General features: G+C 34.9%; 1 protein-coding gene across 1 annotated transcript in view; it reads right to left on the bottom strand.

Annotated features, from left to right (window-relative positions):
- Nucleotides 1-474: 474 nt before the first annotated feature.
- Nucleotides 475-25,544, bottom strand: part of LOC137434435 (fibroblast growth factor 22-like) — a 172,693-nt gene continuing 147,623 nt past the window's right edge. Inside the window, exons 2-3 of the mRNA XM_068127416.2 lie at nucleotides 10,451-10,554; nucleotides 475-4,181 (exon numbers count right to left, since the gene is read on the bottom strand). Coding sequence (XP_067983517.1) covers nucleotides 3,987-4,181; nucleotides 10,451-10,554 — 299 coding nt within the window. The 3' untranslated portion in view covers nucleotides 475-3,986. The remainder of the gene's footprint in view (nucleotides 4,182-10,450; nucleotides 10,555-25,544) is intronic.

Consider the following 25,544-nt stretch of genomic DNA (forward strand, 5'->3'; position numbering starts at 1 on the left):
TCTTTTCTACATGGTCAAAGGAAAACTCTTTTCTACAAGGTCAAAGGAAAACTCTTTTTTACAAGGTCAAAGGAAAACTCTTTTTTACAAGGTCAAAGGAAAACTCTTTTTTACAAGGTCAAAGGAAAACTCTTTTTTACAAGGTCAAAGGAAATCTCTTTTTTACAAGGTCAAAGGAAAACTCTTTTTTACAAGGTCAAAGGAAAACTCTTTTCTACATGGTCAAAGGAAAACTCTTTTCTGCATGGTCAAAGGAAAACTCTTTTTTACATGGTCAAAAGAAAACTCCTTTTTACATGGCCAAAGGAAAACCTTTTGACCCCAACCTCATATGAACTTTATTCTGCACCTTGCTCGATGGGATTTTAGGATTTATAACCCACAAGGTTTTTAGGAAAAGGAAAGGACCTGTTTTTTTAACCTTTTTATTTCTCGGACCCTGTCATTGGGCAGAAGGAAATACAGGAGTGCAAATCCAGTGTAAGTTCTTTTATAATAAAATAATTTGGCAACAAATATACCTTGTACAATGAGGATGGTATAAACAGAATGGCTATCTTGAGCAAATACAATACAATCTCAAATTTTGGGGAAGAGGGATTCATAACCCTTTTGACAAACATGATAGTACCTTATTACCAACAGGTGTCATTGCAATGTAGGTACATACATCAAGGACTAGGAGCTGGTTAATAGGACAGCAGTACGGTAGATGACTCTGATGAACATTTTGCTCGTTCGATTTGTAACCACTTGTTGTTTTGGAGGTATTTTATCTTTTATTGGAGTGAAAGAACAATATGTATGAATCGTATCTACAGATAGGAGAGTCGTTAAATGATTGTGTTACACCTGCGTTTGTCGCTAATTTGCAGCGCTCTCACGTAATTGCACTGTCGTCGCTCTTGGAACGTTTGCGACCTTTTGAACTAATATAATTTATTATAATCTGCGCATCCGTGGTCTTATTTACACTGCAATGCAATACTCTCGGAATACGCTGCGATATTTACACTGCGAAGTGTGACGTTCATTAACAGTATGACGTCACATGGCATGCAATCTTTCTTTTCAGTGTTGCAAACGAAACATTTTTTTTTTAAACATACATACAAATTGCAGTTTCTCTTTAAGGTGCCATAAAAAGTACAATATACAGCAAAGATTGTTTGATGTTTGCTACCTGCACGGTCGTGCAGACATGTGCAGTCATGCATTTTGTATAACGTTACCCTTAAAATTACAAACATTTAAGGAATAGTGCATGACAACAAACTAAAACGGTCTTTGTCTTTCCCACCTGGATGCCAAAAATGGGATATGAAGACATATTATGGTGTCCGAAGAATTGTGGATCATCAAAAGCCAATGTGTGCCGGTATGTAATGCTCATAACAACAACGTCTTTACATCTGACGGGAGGGGTAAAGGGAAGACGTTTCTCAACTAATTCAGCGCAAGGTTAATTCCGGACCGTGAAGCGTTCTCTCCATGTGCCATCCGGATGGAAAATATCCTGGGAATTGCTTCAGCGGAGTGATGGAGATGGGAAATGCTTTTCAACCTCAAAGTCATTACCTTTTCATCTGAGCAAATTACCCACAATTCTTTGCTTTCCTTAAGCTGTCAAACCGAGCAATTGCTTGCCGGCTTAAATGGAGGCGAGGTTGCATCACTTCTGGGAAATTGTCTGCTTGAGTGAATAACTTGAACACAGGCACAAGTTTACCTGTATGTGAGTACGTATTGTCGTACACCTTACACGCCTACAGGTTTGCCTTGCGCTCAAAGCTGATCAGTACCATAAATATTGTTTCCTCCACAACTTTGTGTCACCGCCATGTTTGTTAGAAAACACGATTCTTTATTATTTCTAAAGCATTCCTCTGTTCCATCAGTTCTTCTGATAAGATTCCATTCTGGTATTGATAATCTCGATACCGTTTGGCCCATAAGCGGTTTTGTCATAGGTGAGATTCCATACTGCCATGACTGATGTTCAGTCAAAAAGCATTGTTAAGCCAATCATGAAGCCATTGTTTAAACAAAGCCATTGTCCTTAAATTGGTACAATATGAACTACTGTGGATTTCTTCAGTACCATAGTAGGCCACGTCCTAAAACATAAGCTTCATCGGAATTTACGGACTTTCTTCTTTTCAGGGATTCGATCTTCAAAAGTTCAATCATCAAGGAGTGATAAGACACCGGGATTGTCATGTATGGAGGTATATAAAAATAATATATTCTGAGGAAATGAATATGATGCACTAAAATATTATAAAATGCAGAAAGAATTGTCACCCTGTTTATATTTCAACCGTGACGAATCTCATAGTCTCACTCTGTCATTTCAGGAGGATCATCACATGAACCTACCTATCAATTTAAATGGCCAGCTACTGGAGGACATTGAGTATCCTGAACGTATACAGGCCTCCCAATCAGCCACAACATCACCTGAGCAGACCGTATAGCAAAGCCGGTCTCCAAAGCCAGGCCCGGACTAAGCATCCTCCATCATTCCAAGTCATTCCTTGATAAATCAGAACTGGTCGAAGCCTACAAGGCCTTTGTCCTGAGCTCAATGGAGTACTGCTCTCCTGTATGGGCTGGTGTCCCAGCATCACATATAACTCTCCTGGATTCAGTGGAATCTAAAGCTCTCAACATTGGCATCTCGTGTGATGAGGCCGAAACACAAGGCCTGTTGCTTTTGCATTTCAGATAGGTCGGTGGACTCTGTTTTACACCACCTCTACTCTGGTCCGGCTAGTTCCCTCTGCTGTCACAGCCGTACGACCTTTCCCAGGTCCTCAAGAATGCACGCATTCTTGCAGTAACTCCTCCTGGCTAAACTCCCCCAAAATAGCGTTACTGCACACCTCAACTCATTTGTTCCCCGTTTCTTCCATTTATGAAACTGACTTCCAGATATGGTCCAATCCCAATCCCCTCCCCACTCCCAGAAAACCTATTAAAGCTTATCAAACTTCCCTAGAGGATTCAAGGTGGAGGTACAGCACCATCTCATATAAGCACCCATCACTACCATGGTCTTTTTCACTCCACCCCTACCCCTAACACAAATCTCTTATTTGCAGGTTATTGTTTCCTCCTCTCCTCTTTGTCCTCTTTTCATGTCCATTATTTCATTGCTTGTTGCATCTGTCTGTGGCCTGCTGTGCTACGAGAGCACATTGTCTTTTTGGCCCCCGTCACCTTGCTCTTCCAGGCACCTAAATGTTGTATACAAAATGGGCACATTTGTTCTACGTCAGACAAAGTTTTGATGAGCCCCCAGTACTGCAAACATGTCTGATTAATTACCAGGAGGTACCTGTCTAGTAAAGGAACACAATTGTTATAAAGGGTGCGGTTCTATTGTGATTTTCATTATGAATGAAAATCACAGAGTTTTTAAAATCACCTCTTAAGGTGGGCGAGCACACACTGGCCAACATATTGCATATCGGATACATGTCTTTTGGGGTTATCCACCAGTTGTAGACATGATTACAGGAATGGATGTAATCATCATTATGGTTCAATATTGTCTTATTATTGTTTTCATTTTTGGGCCTACCACAACTTTAGGAACTCCCTCCATACAGTGGTAACTATGCCCTTGATAACTAGGATGACAGTCATCATGGTGGTGCTTTCTTGGACAGGTCTCCGGTCTGATTTGTCTGGTCCCTCCTTGTATGAAAGTTTACTGGAACTAAAACTAAAATAAGTGAACAGGTTTGAAAAAAACGACTTTTCAATAGAAAACCTAATAAAGCGTATCCCAAAATTACACAACTCTCAGAACTACAACCGCAGAACGGCTGATGGTGCATTGGTGCAATCTCTTGGAATGTGAAAAAGGTGACCAGCACCAGTCTAGTACCTTACTGCAATCTTGAATCTCTTCCTGTACAAGTAGAAATCCACTGAAAGCCTTCATTCTGTACATGCAACAACCACTTGAGTTAAACTTTTCAGCGAGGTAACATAGGCAGGAAATGTGTGGATGGATGATTGGCCCGAGCTCTGGAGCCACGGCGTGGTTTGCCATCGAACCCAAGCGCGAGGTAGAGCTGCTGTCCGCTCTCTCCGACACGAAGTGCGCAGTACGTGTTGTAGCCGTTCTCTTGTATGCGTTCCCTGAAGTAGCAAGAATCGTTGAACTCCTTCTGCGAACAGGGACAGGTGGCATTTTGTGCTAACAAAGAGGAAACGCTTTGGGGTCTTCTCTAATATAAGCAGCACGTGACTGCTGGGAGCACCATTCTAGGGATACAGTGTCGCGTGCTTGGCAGTACCAATTGTAGGTTAGGGCAGGCATCTTTGGAATTTGTACAGGGTTCTGGCGATAACTCACTGTTTATGCTTTCATGTCTTATTTGAGACACCAGATGGATTTAAAATACATTTTAAATTTATTATTCCCACTTTTTTGAAATTTGTGTACTGGGGCACAAGGCTCCTGCATACTGGAAGGGCAAGATACCCCTTCCCGGGCTCTCCGTTTATATACATCTGGCCAGCTCTTTTGTTTAGTATACATACTGAACATTTTCCATTTTGTAATTTCCATTATCCAGAGAACACCCTGGTGTGTCCATTCAGGAAAGACAGAAAGTGAATATGAAACCAGGACTAGTTTGCATAATTTGCTGGGGGAAGGATGGAGGAGGCATCTTAGCATGCTTTTCCTAAGGGGGAATCTTGCCCCAGTTTTCTCTTTCACAAATGCAAATAAGCAAATTCTCTCGATTCAGCTATACAGATGATTGTCTGAAATAAGACAGACTCTCCCCTGATGCCATTTCCCATGTAGATGGGGTCAGTGGCTCGCAGAGCGTGTGCGCTTGGTCCAAGTCATTCCTCAAGTGACTTGGCCAGGCCTTGGATTCAACTGAAGGTCAATTTGACAGGAATTTGTCATTTGTCCAGGGCCCCAGAATCGGCTCCTCATTGCGAACGACACCCTGGGATCTTTATCGTCCACCATCTAATGCTAGCAGATGGGTCCCCGGCTCAATGTCCATCCGAGGGACACCTGTTCAGGGTCATTTTGCGATTTAACACCTGGTCAACGCAAATCCACCAGTCCATAGTCAGGTTAAGAATCAAACCCGGACAAGGCCGGGTTGGAGGTACAGGTGGAGGTACAGCACCATCTGTGGAGGTACAGTCAAAGGTGTGTGTGCTACCTCTGCACCAACTATCAGACACTTAAATAAGATAAACTGCCTCTTGACAAAGAAGAAATGTTCTGAAGCCATTTGAAACTAAAATCGTCTCCTGCTCTCAGCAGTGAACAACTAGAAAAAGTGTCTCTTGTATTCCACCTCGTGGGAGAGTTGTGTCGTTACATCAGTCACGTGACCATGAAAGCCACCCAGCCATAGCAGTTTCACCTTCTCACACTACTCACCTTTCAAATGGCCTTCAAATAATTATTTATCTTTCTCTGCTCTTTGCACTCACAGCAGACTTAAAGAGGCCGAATGCCTTCAACCATATATTTATATAAAAAAGGAAGATCTCTTTACCCTTTCTTCCTGTAATAATCCAACACCTTCACTGAAAATATCCAACAGCAGGTGAACTTCCTTCCCACCAAGGTGGAGAATATCCAAGCTACTCTTGAAGCAGAACTCAAGACTCATCTCTTCTCTAACCCTGACCTCTGATCATCAGATTGACCTACAGGCGGGTCATTCGACATGCTGCTCCTTCTGTGTGGGACATTCAAAAAGTTATATAAAAAAGTGATACAACAATCCAAGATATGCCAAGATTGATTTTTATTTTTCAACACCTTGTTGTTTCGTGTGCAGCCTGTGGTTGCTGGTTGCATCATTTCTTGAAGTGTGGCTGTGCTCCTCTTACCAGTAAGCTAAGTCTGGTGTTGGCTCAACGGTTAAGATGGCTGGCTTGAGATCTCAGGGTCCTGAGTTCAAATCTGCTTTTTAAAAAGGCGTAGGTCGGAAGTGTTTGGAAATACATGGGAAGGTAAAGAGTTCCAGAGTTTGGCAGTGGAGGGGATGAAGCAAACACCATAACGGGCCACCCGTGACTTGCCAATGGCCACACAATAATCATGTGATGCAATGGCTTGTCGAGTATTCCGTGGTCTCGCTAATGGCAAAGGAACACAAGCAGCAAGTTATTGGGAGCAGAAACCGAAGTAATATCTGTAGAAAAGAGAAAGAGAGCCAACTTTGTGGAGCAATTCGAGCGGGTCGAGTTTTGAGGTCAGATTGAGAGAGTTGATAAGTCGGATTACTTTGGATTCAATTCTGTCCAGTAAGTGTGTGGAGCTTGAACCTCCCCAGGTGTGAGAGCAGTTCTCGATACAAGGACGAATCAATCCTTTATATAGTTGAAGAAACTGTTGAGAGGAGAAGAATCTTCGACATCTGAACAGGACTCGTAGTTTCTTCGAGACAGACTTAGCTATTTGTGTAATGTGTGGATTCCAGGATAAATTTGATGTTAGGGTAATACTTGGTAGGTTTATTGTATCACATGGTGTAATTGTGGAGCTTTCAAAGCAGATTGGAGAGTTGAGCGGGGTTTTCGAGAGAGAGAGATGTGAAGAAATTGAGTTTTAGAAGCATTGAATTTAACCTGATTACATTTGCCCACGAGGAAATATTGTCCAAATCCAAATTTAAAGAGGTGGCTGTGATCAAACGAGATGGAGATCGAGTGAGGGAAGATGGGTCAGATGGGAAAAACATGGATGAATGTAATGTCGAGTCATTATCATACGAGTGCATTTGGTTAATTGCAGAAGCAATAAGGTCATTGATAAAAATAAGGAAGAGTGTAGGAGACAGGACGGAACCCTGAGGGACACCGCTGTTAATAGGGAAGGAGGGAGATGTCGAACCATCAACATTTATGGAGAAGGAGCGGCCGGAGAGAAAACACGATGTGAGAGCAGAGCGAAGGAGGAAAGCCGAAAGAGGGAAGCTTGGATATCAGACCCCGATGCCAACCTCTGTCAAAGACTTTTGAGATATGAAGGCCTGCAACAAAGAATTCCCCAAAGTCTCTCAGAGAAGAGGCCCAGACATTCGTAATGTAAGAAAGGACATCACCAGTAGATCTTGCCTTGCAAAAGCCATATTGTTGGTCAGATAGAAGACTGTGATATTCATGATGCTTGAGGAAATGGGAATTGAGAAGACATTCAAAGACTTTGAAATTATGTAATATCCAGTCACGTGAAAAAGTAAGTACACCCCATGTAAAGTTTTGACTTTTTCAACAAATTTCAACATTCAGCTATTTGATCTTCATTTCAACAATATTGATAGATAAAGGTGATATAATATAACAAATATCATGAAACATTTACATTTTGTAGTCCATTGTATAATTTAAATAAACATCAATGCAAATTTCGCATGTGGAAAAAGTAAGTACACCCTTGGCTCTAATAGGTGGTATTGCCCCCTTTGACAGAAACAACCTCAAGTAGGCTTTTCTTATAACTGTCTACCAGTCTCTGATATCGACTGGGAGAAATTTTTGCCCACTCCTCCATGCAGAATTCTTTCAGCTGTGCGATGTTTGAGGGGTTTCTTGCATGCACAGCTCGTTTCAAATCCCCCCACAACATATCGATGGGATTAAGATCTGGGCTTTGACTTGGCCATTCCAGAACCCTCCCTTTCTTTCTTTTCAGCCATTCCTTGGTGGATTTACTGGTATGTTTAGTGTCATTGTCATGTTGCAAGGTCCACCTTCGGTTGAGCTTCAACTTTCCGACAGATGGCCTCACATTATCCTCAAGCACCCTCTGGTGTACAAAGATGAATTCATAGTGGATTCTATGATGGTGAGCTGCCCAGGCCCTGATGCAGCAAAGCTGCCCCAAACCATAATATTTCCACCACCATGCTTTACAGTTGGTATCAGGTTCTTGTGGTCAAATGCTGTCTTTGGTTTTCGCCAAACATGTCTTCAGGTACTGTGGCCAAATAACTCTACCTTTGACTCATCTGTCCAGAGCACATTGATCCAGAAGTGCTGGTCTTTACCTAGGTGTTCATTGGCAAACTTTAGTCTTGCCCTGATGTTCTTTCTGGACAGCAAAGGTTTCCTCCTGGCACACCTCCCATGTAGATCAAATTTGTGCAGCCTCTTTCTAATGGTAGACTCGTGCACTTTGACATCAACAGTGGCAAGAGCTACCTGTAGGTCCGGTGATGACATTCTGGGGTTCTTAGAGACTTCTTTCAGCAACTTGTGGTCTGCTCTCGGGCTGAACTTGCTGGGGCGGCCTGGCCTGAACAAGTTGGCAGTTGTTTGGAATCTTCTCCACTTGTAGATGATCTTCCGGACAGTCGAATGATTGATTTCAAATTGTTTGGAGATATTTTTAAATCCCTTCCCAGACTCGTAGGCATCTATAACCTTCTTTCTGAAGGCCTCAGAGAGCTCTTTTGATCTAGGCATGGTGACGCCGCACACTTCAACAACAAAGAGCAAACCAAACTAAATGTCTGAGGTTTAAATAAGACAGGTTCCTCCAAGATCCTCTCTAACGATGTTCTAATCATTTGCACCTGAGCTGGTGCACCTGATTCTAATTTTATGTATTTGAAGTAGTGATAAATGTAGGGGTGTACTTACTTTTTCCACAAGCGAAATTTGCATTTATGTTTATTTAAATTATACAATGGACTACAAAATGTAAATGTTTCATGATATTTGTTATATTATATCACCTTTATCTATCAATATTGCTGAAATGAAGATCAAAGAGCTGCATGTTGAAATATGTTGAAAAAGTCAAAACTTTACATGGGGTGTACTTACTTTTTCACGTGACTGTAGATATATACTGGTAATAGAGGGTCATTGCATCAGCCGCACATCCAGAACATAATGCACCCAGCAACCACAGGCTGCACACAAACCACCACCAGTCAGCTGGTACTCATTTTGCCAACCTCAGAAGGATGACAGGCTGAATCAACCCACCTGGCGTTAATTCAACGGCATGACATGGCTCAAATTCAAGACTCAAATATTTTAAGCCAGCCACCTTAACCATTAAGCCAACACCAGGCTTCCTCAACATCTAAGTGCAGTGCAGGGCTAATGTGAGAAACTCAGGTTTGCTCGCCTCGCCCCCATGTGTGTGTCTGTGTGTTGTTGGTTGTCATCTCCATATGTGAGTTTAAGAAGGTGGAACGGAACCCTCCCAGGTCTTCAAAGTATCCATCTTTGTGTGTTTGTGTGTGTGTGTGTGTGTGTGTGTGTGTGTGTGTGTGTGTGTGTGTGTGTCCATATCTATATATTCTCGCTTTGCGTTTTGTTTTCTCTTCAACAGCTTGTCTGATCAATGCAAAAATGTCAACATTATAGGGACTCCCTCCCCATGGAGAATCTTTTATTGATAGCTCTGCCATCATAGGTCACATTGTATGGCAGCCATATTGGATTAAAGGAAAAAAATTGGATATCATCTTCTCCGAAACCACGCATAGAAAAAAATTGAAACTTGGCATATGTCATCAAGTCCTCATGGTGTATATTGGGTGATAATGATGGCATCATCAGTGAAGTCGTATTCTATCCATAATTGATTAAATCAAAAGCCTCGTCCGAAAAAAATCTGTAACAATCCGATGTGATTGAATGGTGCTTTTGTGGAATGGTGCTGCTGCTGATCACCGCCTACCCGAAAGCCTTTCCTTGTTGCCGTCCCCAAATCAAAAATTAACGTTCACCACCATTTGTTCACAACCCTCTTTTCTCACCTGTCTTCCCGAGTGTGTTGTATCGAGCTCGTCCCTACAGAATTTCAAGTCTGCTGGAAACCGTCAACTCGTGGTTTCTCCCATTTCAATGTTTGAGCTACACAACACCAGCTGAGATTCCGTATCTACCTTTCACCTGTCATTCTTCACTTCCCCTTGTGGTTGTGATGCGTCCAGATGTTCTTGTCCTGCTGCTTTTGCTTTACCCCACTTTGGTGACTGTTCACCCTTTGTGCCCTCTTACTCTTCCCTTCTATGAGTCTCAGTGCCTGGATTTTAAAAAGTGAACTGTATCTGATATTTCACCTTTTTGGTTTTTGAAGCAGTGTGAAGTTAAGGATGTAGATGCAGTGTGAAGTTAAGGATGTCGATGCAATAAGTTTCACGATTGCAACAAAATTACAAATTCCTACTTCCATCTTGACATCAAGTAGATATTTTGGCCGACCATCATCAAAAAGTTATCAAATGATCCACTTAAGGTTGCAGGTGTTTCTTCGTTTCAGGAAATGGAAACGAAAATTTATATACCTGTAACTTTCTTCTCCAATGGACATAATTATCTAGAAATACCTATCAAATTTCGTTTTTGTCATTTCTCTTATCTTATGTGTCCATTGTTCAATAGGAATAATACAACATCAGAATTTTATTCCAAGCTTTCTTGCTCTCACCGTGCCATAAATCCTGCCATGGCTGTTCATTGCCAAGAAGAAGCCGGTGTTGATTCCTCTTATTGCCACGACTCCCACATCCACCGATTTGATTTCCATCAGTGCTGTGGAAAATGACACATATGTAAGTTATGTGGACTGCAAGCCCAGTGCACCTGCTGTCCGACATGTTTTTGGTCATGAAACATCAATCCAACCACCATGTTCATAAAAAAAATGCTGAAACAATTGTTTGATTTGTCCCGAGTTTTTTTTTTTTAAAGTAAAGTAAAAAAAAAAAGAAGGTAGCCGTGGAATATTGTTACACAATATTGTCGAAATGTTGTTACACAAAATTCAGTGACATAAATAAATAAAAATTTCATTCTGGCTCGTGGGAAAATCTTCATTCTTCACTTATAACCTGAAAATCCGACACGAATGCAGGCCTGGGGCCTTCGAGGCCCCACATAAATGTTGTTGTTCTACTATGTTATATCATTATTTTCTTGATGTGAACCTCATTATATGCTCCTATAACCTGGTTACAAATAATTCAGTGACAAAAATATGAAAATTTAAAAACTTTACACGAATACATTCGTGGGGCCTCCGAGGTCCAATGGCTGCATAGTTCTAGGTTTTTTGACAGTTGTAGACATATACATTCTAAATAAAAGGATTAATGAATCATATTTTTTGAGCAAATACTCCTCCATGAGCCTCCACTTTTTAGAGAAAAAAAAGTTGAAAAACCAAGAATAAAAAATTCTTTTGGCAAAAAAAAAAAAGGATTAATTACTTGTATGGGATTCTTCCAGCTAATAGGATCAATGATTCACATTTTCTGAACAAATACACATCCATGAGCATCGACTTGGATTGAAAAAGGATATTAAAGAAAAAAAATCTATCAAAAAAAAAAATACATTATACGAATACATCCGTTGGGCCTCCGAGGCCCAATGGCTGCATTTATGTAGGGTTTTTGATGCCTGCATCTAAGGGTTAATGTGAGATGGTTTGTAGAAATAATTCATTAACGTGAGATGGTTTGCTAAAAATAATTCATTGACGTGAGATGGTTTGTAGAAATAATTAATAAATGTGAGATGGTTTGTAGAAATAATTCATTGATGTGAGATGGTTTGTAAAAATAATTCATTAATGTGAGATGGTTTGCAGAAATAATTCATTAACGTGAGATGGTTTGGAGAAATAATTCATTGATGTGAGATGGTTTGGAGAAATAATTAATAAATGTGAGATGGTTTGTAGAAATAATTCATTAATGTGAGATGGTTTGCAGAAATAATTAATAAATGTGAGATGGTTTGTAGAAATAATTCATTAATGTGAGATGGTTTGTAGAAATAATTCATTAATGTGAGATGGTTTGTAGAAATAATTCAATAACATGAGATGGATTGGAGAAATAATTTATTGATGTGAGATGGTTTGTAGAAATAATTCATTAATGTGATATGGTTTGTAGAAATAATTCATTAATGTGAGATGATTTGCTCGAAATAATTCATTAATGTGAGATGGTTTGTTCGAAATAATTCATTAATGTGAGTTGGTTTGTTCGAAATAATTCATTAATGTGAGATGGTTTGTTCGAAATAATTCATTAATGTGAGATGGTTTGCTCGAAATAATTCATTAATGTGAGATGGTTTGTATAAATAATTCATAAATGTGAGATGGTTTGTCGAAATAATTCATTAATGTTGGATGGTTTGCAGAAATAATTCATGAATGTTAGATGGTTTGTAGAAATAATTCATAAATGTGAGATGGTTTGTGAGAAATAATTAATTAATGTGAGATGGTTGGCTAAAAATAATTCATTAATGTGAGATGGTTTGTAGAAATAATTCATCACTGTGAGATGGTTTGTAGAAATAATTCATAAATGTGAGATGGTTTGTAGAAATGATTCATAAATGTGAGATGGTTTGTCGAAATAATTCATTAATGTGAGCTGGTTTGTAGAAATAATTCAATAACATGAGATGGATTGGAGAAATAATTTATTGATGTGAGATGGTTTGTAGAAATAATTCATTAATGTGATATGGTTTGTAGAAATAATTCATTAATGTGAGATGATTTGCTCGAAATAATTCATTAATGTGAGATGGTTTGTTCGAAATAATTCATTAATGTGAGTTGGTTTGTTCGAAATAATTCATTAATGTGAGATGGTTTGTTCGAAATAATTCATTAATGTGAGATGGTTTGCTCGAAATAATTCATTAATGTGAGATGGTTTGTATAAATAATTCATAAATGTGAGATGGTTTGTCGAAATAATTCATTAATGTTGGATGGTTTGCAGAAATAATTCATGAATGTTAGATGGTTTGTAGAAATAATTCATAAATGTGAGATGGTTTGTGAGAAATAATTAATTAATGTGAGATGGTTGGCTAAAAATAATTCATTAATGTGAGATGGTTTGTAGAAATAATTCATCACTGTGAGATGGTTTGTAGAAATAATTCATAAATGTGAGATGGTTTGTAGAAATGATTCATAAATGTGAGATGGTTTGTCGAAATAATTCATGAATGTGAGATGGTTTGTCGAAATAATTCATTAATGTGAGATGGTTTGTAGAAATAATTCATTAACGTGAGATGGTTTGCGAGGAATAATTCATTAATGTGAGATGGTTTGCTAAAAATAATTAATTGATGTGAGATGGTTTGTAGAAATAATTCATAAATGTGAGATGGTTTGTAGAAACAATTCATTAATGTGAGATGATTTGCTCGAAATAATTCATTAATGTGAGGTGGTTTGTTCAAAATAATTCATTAATGTGAGATGGTTTGTATAAATAATTCAAAAATGTGAGATGGTTTGTATAAATAATTCATAAATGTAAGATGGTTTGTAGAAATAATTCATGAATGTTGGATGGTTTGTAGAAATATTCGTAAATATAAGATTGTTTGTAGAAATCATGCATTATTGTGAGAGGGTTTGCAAAAATAATTAATTAATGTGAGATGGTTTGTATAAATAATTCATAAATGTGAGATGGTTTGTCGAAATAATTCATTAATGTTGGATGGTTTGCAGAAATAATTCATGAATGTTAGATGGTTTGTAGAAATAATTAATTAATGTGAGATGGTTGGCTAAAAAATAATTCATTAATGTGAGATGGTTTGTAGAAATAATTCATCACTGTGAGATGGTTTGTAGAAATAATTCATAAATGTGAGATGGTTTGTAGAAATGATTCATAAATGTGAGATGGTTTGTGAGAAATAATTAATTAATGTGAGATGGTTGGCTAAAAATAATTCATTAATGTGAGATGGTTTGTAGAAATAATTCATCACTGTGAGATGGTTTGTAGAAATAATTCATAAATGTGAGATGGTTTGTAGAAATGATTCATAAATGCGAGATGGTTTGTCGAAATAATTCATGAATGTGAGATGGTTTGCTAAAAATAATTAATTGATGTGAGATGGTTTGTAGAAATAATTCATAAATGTGAGATGGTTTGTAGAAATAATTCATTAATGTGAGATGATTTGCTCGAAATAATTCATTAATGTGAGATGGTTTGTCGAAATAATTCATGAATGTGAGATGGTTTGTCGAAATAATTCATTAATGTGAGATGGTTTGTAGAAATAATTCATTAACGTGAGATGGTTTGCGAGGAATAATTCATTAATGTGAGATGGTTTGCTAAAAATAATTAATTGATGTGAGATGGTTTGTAGAAATAATTCATAAATGTGAGATGGTTTGAAGAATCAATTCATTAATGTGAGATGATTTGCTCGAAATAATTCATTAATGTGAGGTGGTTTGTTCAAAATAATTCATTAATGTGAGATGGTTTGTTCGAAATAATTCATTAATGTGAGATGGTTTGTATAAATAATTCAAAAATGTGAGATGGTTTGTATAAATAATTCATAAATGTTGGATGGTTTGTAGAAATATTCGTAAATATAAGATGGTTTGTAGAAATAATGCATTATTGTGAGAGGGTTTGCAAAAATAATTAATTAATGTGAGATGGTTTGTATAAATAATTCATAAATGTGAGATGGTTTGTCGAAATAATTCATTAATGCTGGATGGTTTGCAGAAATAATTCATGAATGTTAGATGGTTTGTAGAAATAATTAATTAATGTGAGATGGTTGGCTAAAAATAATTCATTAATGTGAGATGGTTTGTAGAAATAATTCATCACTGTGAGATGGTTTGTAGAAATAATTCATAAATGTGAGATGGTTTGTAGAAATGATTCATAAATGCGAGATGGTTTGTATAAATAATTCATAAATGTGAGATGGTTTGTAGAAATAATTCATAAATGCGAGATGGTTTGTCGAAATAATTCATAAATGTGAGATGGTTTGTAGAAATAATTCATAAATGCGAGATGGTTTGTCGAAATAATTCATGAATGTGAGATGGTTTGTCGAAATAATTCATTAATGTGAGATGGTTTGTAGAAATAATTCATTAACGTGAGATGGTTTGCGAGGAATAATTCATTAATGTGAGATGGTTTGCTAAAAATAATTAATTGATGTGAGATGGTTTGTAGAAATAATTCATAAATGTGAGATGGTTTGTAGAAATAATTCATTAATGTGAGATGATTTGCTCGAAATAATTCATTAATGTGAGATGGTTTGTTCGAAATACTTCATTAATGTGAGATGGTTTGTTCGAAATAATTCATTAATGTGAGAAGGTTTGGATAAATAATTCATAAATATGAGATGGTTTATACAAATAATTCATTAACGTGAGACGGTTTGCTCGAAATAATTCATTAATGTGAGATGGTTTGTTCGAAATACTTCATTAATGTGAGATGGTTTGTTCGAAATAATTCATTAATGTGAGATGGTTTGTTCGAAATACTTCATTAATGTGAGATGGTTTGTAGAAATAATTCATTAATGTGAGATGGTTTGTAGAAATAATTCATAAATGTGAGATGGTTTGTGAGAAATAATTAATTAATGTGAGATGGTTGGCTAAAAATAATTCATTAATGTGAGATGGTTTGTAGAAATAATTCATCACTGTGAGATGGTTTGTAGAAATAATTCATAAATGTGAGATGGTTTGTAGAAATAATTCATTAATGTGAGATGGTTTGTTCGAAATAATTCATTAATGTGAGATGGTTTGTAGAAATAATTCATAAATGTAAGATGGTTTGTAGAAATAATTCATGAATGTTGGATGGTTTGTAGAAATATTCGTAAATGTAAGATGGTTTGTAGAAATAATGCATTATTGTGAGAGGGTTTGCAAAAATAATTAATTAATGTGAGATGGTTTGCTAAAAATAATTCATTAATGTGAGATGGTTTGTAGAAATAATTAATAAATGTGAGATGGTTTGTAGAAATAATTCATTAATGTGAGATGGTTTGTAGAAATAATTAATAAATGTGAGATGGTTTGTAGAAATAATTCATAAATATGAGATAGTTTGTAGAAATAATTCATTAATGTGAGAAGGTTTGGATAAATAGTTCATCAATGTGAGATGGTTTGTACAAATCATTCATTAACGTGAGACGGTTTGCTCGAAATACTTCATTAATGTGAGATGGTTTGTTCGAAATAATTCATTAATGTGAGATGGTTTGTTCGAAATACTTCATTAATGTGAGATGGTTTGTAGAAATAATTCATTAATGTGAGATGGTTTGTAGAAATAATTCATTAATGTGAGATGGTTTGTAGAAATAATTCATAAATGTGAGATGGTTTGTGAGAAATAATTAATTAATGTGAGATGGTTGGCTAAAAATAATTCATTAATGTGAGATGGTTTGTAGAAATAATTCATCACTGTGAGATGGTTTGTAGAAATAATTCATTAATGTGAGATGGTTTGTATAAATAATTCATAAATGTGAGATGGTTTGTAGAAATAATTCATTAATGTGAGATGGTTTGTAGAAATAATTCATAAATGTGAGATGGTTTGTAGAAATAATTCATAAATGTGAGATGGTTTGTAGAAATAATTCATTAATGTGAGATGGTTTGTTCGAAATAATTCATTAATGTGAGATGGTTTGTAGAAATAATTCATAAATGTAAGATGGTTTGTAGAAATAATTCATGAATGTTGGATGGTTTGTAGAAATATTCGTAAATGTAAGATGGTTTGTAGAAATAATTCATTATTGTGAGAGGGTTTGCAAAAATAATTAATTAATGTGAGAGGGTTTGCTAAAAATAATTCATTAATGTGAGATGGTTTGTAGAAATAATTAATAAATGTGAGATGGTTTGTAGAAATAATTCATTAATGTGAGATGGTTTGTAGAAATAATTAATAAATGTGAGATGGTTTGTATAAATAATTCATAAATATGAGATAGTTTGTAGAAATAATTCATTAATGTGAGAAGGTTTGGATAAATAGTTCATCAATGTGAGATGGTTTGTACAAATCATTCATTAACGTGAGACGGTTTGCTCGAAATACTTCATTAATGTGAGATGGTTTGTTCGAAATAATTCATTAATGTGAGATGGTTTGTTCGAAATACTTCATTAATGTGAGATGGTTTGTAGAAATAATTCATTAATGTGAGATGGTTTGTAGAAATAATTCATAAATGTGAGATGGTTTGTAGAAATAATTCATTAATGTGAGATGGTTTGTTCGAAATAATTCATTAATGTGAGATGGTTTGTAGAAATAATTCATAAATGTAAGATGGTTTGTAGAAATAATTCATGAATGTTGGATGGTTTGTAGAAATATTCGTAAATGTAAGATGGTTTGTAGAAATAATTCATTATTGTGAGAGGGTTTGCAAAAATAATTAATTAATGTGAGATGGTTTGCTAAAAATAATTCATTAATGTGAGATGGTTTGCAGAAATAATTAATAAATGTGAGATGGTTTGTAGAAATAATTCATTAATGTGAGATGGTTTGTAGAAATAATTAATAAATGTGAGATGGTTTGTATAAATAATTCATAAATATGAGATAGTTTGTAGAAATAATTCATTAATGTGAGAAGGTTTGGATAAATAGTTCATCAATGTGAGATGGTTTGTACAAATCATTCATTAACGTGAGACGGTTTGCTCGAAATACTTCATTAATGTGAGATGGTTTGTTCGAAATAATTCATTAATGTGAGATGGTTTGTTCGAAATACTTCATTAATGTGAGATGGTTTGTAGAAATAATTCATTAATGTGAGATGGTTTGTAGAAATAATTAATAAATGTGAGATGGTTTGTAGAAATAATTCATTAATGTGAGATGGTTTGCAGAAATAATTAATAAATGTGAGATGGTTTGTAGAAATAATTCATTAACGTGAGATGGTTTGCGAGGAATAATTCATTAATGTGAGATGGTTTGCTAAAAATAATTAATTGATGTGAGATGGTTTGTAGAAATAATTCATAAATGTGAGATGGTTTGAAGAATCAATTCATTAATGTGAGATGATTTGCTCGAAATAATTCATTAATGTGAGGTGGTTTGTTCAAAATAATTCATTAATGTGAGATGGTTTGTTCGAAATAATTCATTAATGTGAGATGGTTTGTATAAATAATTCAAAAATGTGAGATGGTTTGTATAAATAATTCATAAATGTTGGATGGTTTGTAGAAATATTCGTAAATATAAGATGGTTTGTAGAAATAATGCATTATTGTGAGAGGGTTTGCAAAAATAATTAATTAATGTGAGATGGTTTGTATAAATAATTCATAAATGTGAGATGGTTTGTCGAAATAATTCATTAATGCTGGATGGTTTGCAGAAATAATTCATGAATGTTAGATGGTTTGTAGAAATAATTAATTAATGTGAGATGGTTGGCTAAAAATAATTCATTAATGTGAGATGGTTTGTAGAAATAATTCATCACTGTGAGATGGTTTGTAGAAATAATTCATAAATGTGAGATGGTTTGTAGAAATGATTCATAAATGCGAGATGGTTTGTATAAATAATTCATAAATGTGAGATGGTTTGTAGAAATAATTCATAAATGCGAGATGGTTTGTCGAAATAATTCATAAATGTGAGATGGTTTGTAGAAATAATTCATAAATGCGAGATGGTTTGTCGAAATAATTCATGAATGTGAGATGGTTTGTCGAAATAATTCATTAATGTGAGATGGTTTGTAGAAATAATTCATTAACGTGAGATGGTTTGTAGAAATAATTCATAAATGTAAGATGGTTTGTAGAAATAATTCATGAATGTTGGATGGTTTGTAGAAATATTCGTAAATGTAAGATGGTTTGTAGAAATAATTCATTATTGTGAGAGGGTTTGCAAAAATAATTAATTAATGTGAGATGGTTTGCTAAAAATAATTCATTAATGTGAGATGGTTTGCAGAAATAATTAATAAATGTGAGATGGTTTGTAGAAATAATTCATTAATGTGAGATGGTTTGTAGAAATAATTAATAAATGTGAGATGGTTTGTATAAATAATTCATAAATATGAGATAGTTTGTAGAAATAATTCATTAATGTGAGAAGGTTTGGATAAATAGTTCATCAATGTGAGATGGTTTGTACAAATCATTCATTAACGTGAGATGGTTTGCTCGAAATACTTCATTAATGTGAGATGGTTTGTTCGAAATAATTCATTAATGTGAGATGGTTTGTTCGAAATACTTCATTAATGTGAGATGGTTTGTAGAAATAATTCATTAATGTGAGATGGTTTGTAGAAATAATTAATAAATGTGAGATGGTTTGTAGAAATAATTCATTAATGTGAGATGGTTTGCAGAAATAATTAATAAATGTGAGATGGTTTGTAGAAATAATTCATTAACGTGAGATGGTTTGCGAGGAATAATTCATTAATGTGAGATGGTTTGCTAAAAATAATTAATTGATGTGAGATGGTTTGTAGAAATAATTCATAAATGTGAGATGGTTTGAAGAATCAATTCATTAATGTGAGATGATTTGCTCGAAATAATTCATTAATGTGAGGTGGTTTGTTCAAAATAATTCATTAATGTGAGATGGTTTGTTCGAAATAATTCATTAATGTGAGATGGTTTGTATAAATAATTCAAAAATGTGAGATGGTTTGTATAAATAATTCATAAATGTTGGATGGTTTGTAGAAATATTCGTAAATATAAGATGGTTTGTAGAAATAATGCATTATTGTGAGAGGGTTTGCAAAAATAATTAATTAATGTGAGATGGTTTGTATAAATAATTCATAAATGTGAGATGGTTTGTCGAAATAATTCATTAATGCTGGATGGTTTGCAGAAATAATTCATGAATGTTAGATGGTTTGTAGAAATAATTAATTAATGTGAGATGGTTGGCTAAAAATAATTCATTAATGTGAGATGGTTTGTAGAAATAATTCATCACTGTGAGATGGTTTGTAGAAATAATTCATAAATGTGAGATGGTTTGTAGAAATGATTCATAAATGCGAGATGGTTTGTATAAATAATTCATAAATGTGAGATGGTTTGTAGAAATAATTCATAAATGCGAGATGGTTTGTCGAAATAATTCATAAATGTGAGATGGTTTGTAGAAATAATTCATAAATGCGAGATGGTTTGTCGAAATAATTCATGAATGTGAGATGGTTTGTCGAAATAATTCATTAATGTGAGATGGTTTGTAGAAATAATTCATTAACGTGAGATGGTTTGCGAGGAATAATTCATTAATGTGAGATGGTTTGCTAAAAATAATTAATTGATGTGAGATGGTTTGTAGAAATAATTCATAAATGTGAGATGGTTTGTAGAAATAATTCATTAATGTGAGATGATTTGCTCGAAATAATTCATTAATGTGAGATGGTTTGTTCGAAATACTTCATTAATGTGAGATGGTTTGTTCGAAATAATTCATTAATGTGAGAAGGTTTGGATAAATAATTCATAAATATGAGATAGTTTGTAGAAATAATTCATTAATGTGAGAAGGTTTGGATAAATAGTTCATCAATGTGAGATGGTTTATACAAATAATTCATTAACGTGAGACGGTTTGCTCGAAATAATTCATTAATGTGAGATGGTTTGTTCGAAATACTTCATTAATGTGAGATGGTTTGTTCGAAATAATTCATTAATGTGAGATGGTTTGTTCGAAATACTTCATTAATGTGAGATGGTTTGTAGAAATAATTCATTAATGTGAGATGGTTTGTAGAAATAATTCATAAATGTGAGATGGTTTGTGAGAAATAATTAATTAATGTGACATGGTTGGCTAAAAATAATTCATTAATGTGAGATGGTTTGTAGAAATAATTCATCACTGTGAGATGGTTTGTAGAAATAATTCATAAATGTGAGATGGTTTGTAGAAATAATTCATTAATGTGAGATGGTTTGTTCGAAATAATTCATTAATGTGAGATGGTTTGTAGAAATAATTCATAAATGTAAGATGGTTTGTAGAAATAATTCATGAATGTTGGATGGTTTGTAGAAATATTCGTAAATGTAAGATGGTTTGTAGAAATAATGCATTATTGTGAGAGGGTTTGCAAAAATAATTAATTAATGTGAGATGGTTTGCTAAAAATAATTCATTAATGTGAGATGGTTTGTAGAAATAATTAATAAATGTGAGATGGTTTGTAGAAATAATTCATTAATGTGAGATGGTTTATAGAAATAATTAATAAATGTGAGATGGTTTGTAGAAATAATTCATAAATATGAGATAGTTTGTAGAAATAATTCATTAATGTGAGAAGGTTTGGATAAATAGTTCATCAATGTGAGATGGTTTGTACAAATCATTCATTAACGTGAGACGGTTTGCTCGAAATACTTCATTAATGTGAGATGGTTTGTTCGAAATAATTCATTAATGTGAGATGGTTTGTTCGAAATACTTCATTAATGTGAGATGGTTTGTAGAAATAATTCATTAATGTGAGATGGTTTGTAGAAATAATTCATTAATGTGAGATGGTTTGTAGAAATAATTCATAAATGTGAGATGGTTTGTGAGAAATAATTAATTAATGTGAGATGGTTGGCTAAAAATAATTCATTAATGTGAGATGGTTTGTAGAAATAATTCATCACTGTGAGATGGTTTGTAGAAATAATTCATTAATGTGAGATGGTTTGTATAAATAATTCATTAATGTGAGATGGTTTGTAGAAATAATTCATAAATGTGAGATGGTTTGTAGAAATAATTCATTAATGTGAGATGGTTTGTAGAAATAATTCATTAATGTGAGATGGTTTGTAGAAATAATTCATAAATGTGAGATGGTTTGTAGAAATAATTCATTAATGTGAGATGGTTTGTTCGAAATAATTCATTAATGTGAGATGGTTTGTAGAAATAATTCATAAATGTAAGATGGTTTGTAGAAATAATTCATGAATGTTGGATGGTTTGTAGAAATATTCGTAAATGTAAGATGGTTTGTAGAAATAATTCATTATTGTGAGAGGGTTTGCAAAAATAATTAATTAATGTGAGAGGGTTTGCTAAAAATAATTCATTAATGTGAGATGGTTTGTAGAAATAATTAATAAATGTGAGATGGTTTGTAGAAATAATTCATTAATGTGAGATGGTTTGTAGAAATAATTAATAAATGTGAGATGGTTTGTATAAATAATTCATAAATATGAGATAGTTTGTAGAAATAATTCATTAATGTGAGAAGGTTTGGATAAATAGTTCATCAATGTGAGATGGTTTGTACAAATCATTCATTAACGTGAGACGGTTTGCTCGAAATACTTCATTAATGTGAGATGGATTGTTCGAAATAATTCATTAATGTGAGATGGTTTGTTCGAAATACTTCATTAATGTGAGATGGTTTGTAGAAATAATTCATTAATGTGAGATGGTTTGTAGAAATAATTCATAAATGTGAGATGGTTTGTAGAAATAATTCATTAATGTGAGATGGTTTGTTCGAAATAATTCATTAATGTGAGATGGTTTGTAGAAATAATTCATAAATGTAAGATGGTTTGTAGAAATAATTCATGAATGTTGGATGGTTTGTAGAAATATTCGTAAATGTAAGATGGTTTGTAGAAATAATTCATTATTGTGAGAGGGTTTGCAAAAATAATTAATTAATGTGAGATGGTTTGCTAAAAATAATTCATTAATGTGAGATGGTTTGCAGAAATAATTAATAAATGTGAGATGGTTTGTAGAAATAATTCATTAATGTGAGATGGTTTGTAGAAATAATTAATAAATGTGAGATGGTTTGTATAAATAATTCATAAATATGAGATAGTTTGTAGAAATAATTCATTAATGTGAGAAGGTTTGGATAAATAGTTCATCAATGTGAGATGGTTTGTACAAATCATTCATTAACGTGAGACGGTTTGCTCGAAATACTTCATTAATGTGAGATGGTTTGTTCGAAATAATTCATTAATGTGAGATGGTTTGTTCGAAATACTTCATTAATGTGAGATGGTTTGTAGAAATAATTCATTAATGTGAGATGGTTTGTAGAAATAATTCATTAATGTGAGATGGTTTGTAGAAATAATTCATAAATGTGAGATGGTTTGTGAGAAATAATTAATTAATGTGAGATGGTTGGCTAAAAATAATTCATTAATGTGAGATGGTTTGTAGAAATAATTCATCACTGTGAGATGGTTTGTAGAAATAATTCATTAATGTGAGATGGTTTGTATAAATAATTCATTAATGTGAGATGGTTTGTAGAAATAATTCATAAATGTGAGATGGTTTGTAGAAATAATTCATTAATGTGAGATGGTTTGTAGAAATAATTCATAAATGTAAGATGGTTTGTAGAAATAATTCATAAATGTGAGATGGTTTGTAGAAATAATTCATAAATGTGAGATGGTTTGTAGAAATAATTCATAAATGTGAGATGGTTTGTAGAAATAATTCATTAATGTGAGATGGTTTGTTCGAAATAATTCATTAATGTGAGATGGTTTGTAGAAATAATTCATAAATGTAAGATGGTTTGTAGAAATAATTCATGAATGTTGGATGGTTTGTAGAAATATTCGTAAATGTGAGATGGTTTGTAGAAATAATTCATTATTGTGAGAGGGTTTGCAAAAATAATTAATTAATGTGAGATGGTTTGCTAAAAATAATTCATTAATGTGAGATGGTTTGTAGAAATAATTAATAAATGTGAGATGGTTTGTAGAAATAATTCATTAATGTGAGATGGTTTGTAGAAATAATTAATAAATGTGAGATGGTTTGTATAAATAATTCATAAATATGAGATAGTTTGTAGAAATAATTCATCAATGTGAGATGGTTTGGATAAATAGTTCATCAATGTGAGATGGTTTGTACAAATCATTCATTAACGTGAGACGGTTTGTTCGAAATAATTCATTAATGTGAGATGGTTTGTTCGAAATAATTCATTAATGTGAGATGGTTTGTAGAAATCATTCATTCATGTGAGATGGTTTGTAGAAATAATTCATTAATTTGAGATGGTTTGTCGAAATAATTTTTCCCTTTTCATCCCTTTACCTCAGCTCTATTCATGATTAAGGCAATAGATGGGACTCCATTGTGGGAGAATTCACACTACTCCTTTGCTCATCCTTCCGAGGTCGGAAAAATGAGTACCAGATAATTGGTTATAGAGAGGCATTGCATCAGTGGCATACACGCCCACAGAAATGATGCAACCAGCAGCTGGATGGGAGAAAGGTAGACAATACAGGAAGAAAGGTGGACAAGACGCGATGGCTAGACGGAGCAGACCAAGCAGTCAACAGCCACAAATAGGGATATGGGGGGCACACAAACTCATATACAAGGAGAGAAATATTTAATCCTAGCCCCTAGGTGCCACAGAAAGCAGACTCTTACGAGGAACAAAGGGGTAGGTGAGGTATTGTATGGGTTGGGATCCCACAAAAATGAAGAGCCTGGAGAAATTCGGCTTCGAAGGCGAGGAGCAGCTCAGGCGAGGCGCGATGTAAACAAGGAGTGATGTAAGAGATGCAATATGATGCAGATATAAAACGATGACCCCCAGAAGTCAGAGCTGATGTGTCTGCTCTTCTGTACAGTGCCGATCGCATCCTGTCGCCCTGTGTTCCACATCCATCCCATCCTCCCGGTGTTTGAGACCTCCTATCCAAGTCGTGGGTCTATCATTGGCCGCCCGCTGGTGTGGGTGGCACCTTGCATTCACCATCAAGCTCCGCACCGCAGGGCATGACCATATTCAATAAGACCGATTATATAATTTAATAACGGCATAGCCAAGCTTGTTTGATACTTTAGTTGAAGAGGATAATATGACTTGGTTGGGGATATGAGTTAGTCGTCAGCAAATAATGTAAGTTTTTTTTTACTGACTTCAGGCATGGACAGACAGTTCGTGAATGACTTGGGTAAAATGACAGCTTATTATATTTACTTTTAGTAAAATATGCAACTGTACTTGTTACTAAAGTCCCTGTCACGTGACTAGATCTTCAGCTCTGATTGGTGTATGTTTGTGGGGACATAAGGACAGCCAAACGCTGTTCTAGACGGCATTGCCCTATAGGCTATGCCGTAAAAAGTCTTCTACCCCTTCTGGGCTTCCATGGTGCATCTCACCACCATGGCCTATGTGCATCTCATCACCACCATTGTGCATATCACCACCATGGCCTACGTGCATCTCACCACCATGGCCTACGTGCATCTCACCACCATGGCCTATGTGCATCTCACCACCATGGCCTACGTGCATCTCACCACCATGGCCTACGTGCATCTCACCACCATGGCCTACGTGCATCTCACCACCATGGCCTACGTGCATCTCACCACCATGGCCTACGTGCATCTCACCACCATGGCCTACGTGCATCTCACCACCATGGCCTACGTGCATCTCACCACCATGGCCTACGTGCATCTCATCACCACCATGGTGCATCTTCTCACCACCATGGCCTAAGTGCATGTGCCGACATCTTGTAAAAGACCTTTGGAAAGCACGTGGCGCTTTCCCTTGTATTTCCGTGCCCAATTCCTCACCCCAGGCCTTGCCTGTGCAGGAAGTTTTACACAATGCAATCTTAGCCC

This window comes from Myxine glutinosa, chromosome 10 (genome assembly GCF_964187855.1).
Source record: "Myxine glutinosa chromosome 10, kmMyxGlut1.1, whole genome shotgun sequence".
NCBI lineage: Eukaryota > Metazoa > Chordata > Myxini > Myxiniformes > Myxinidae > Myxine > Myxine glutinosa.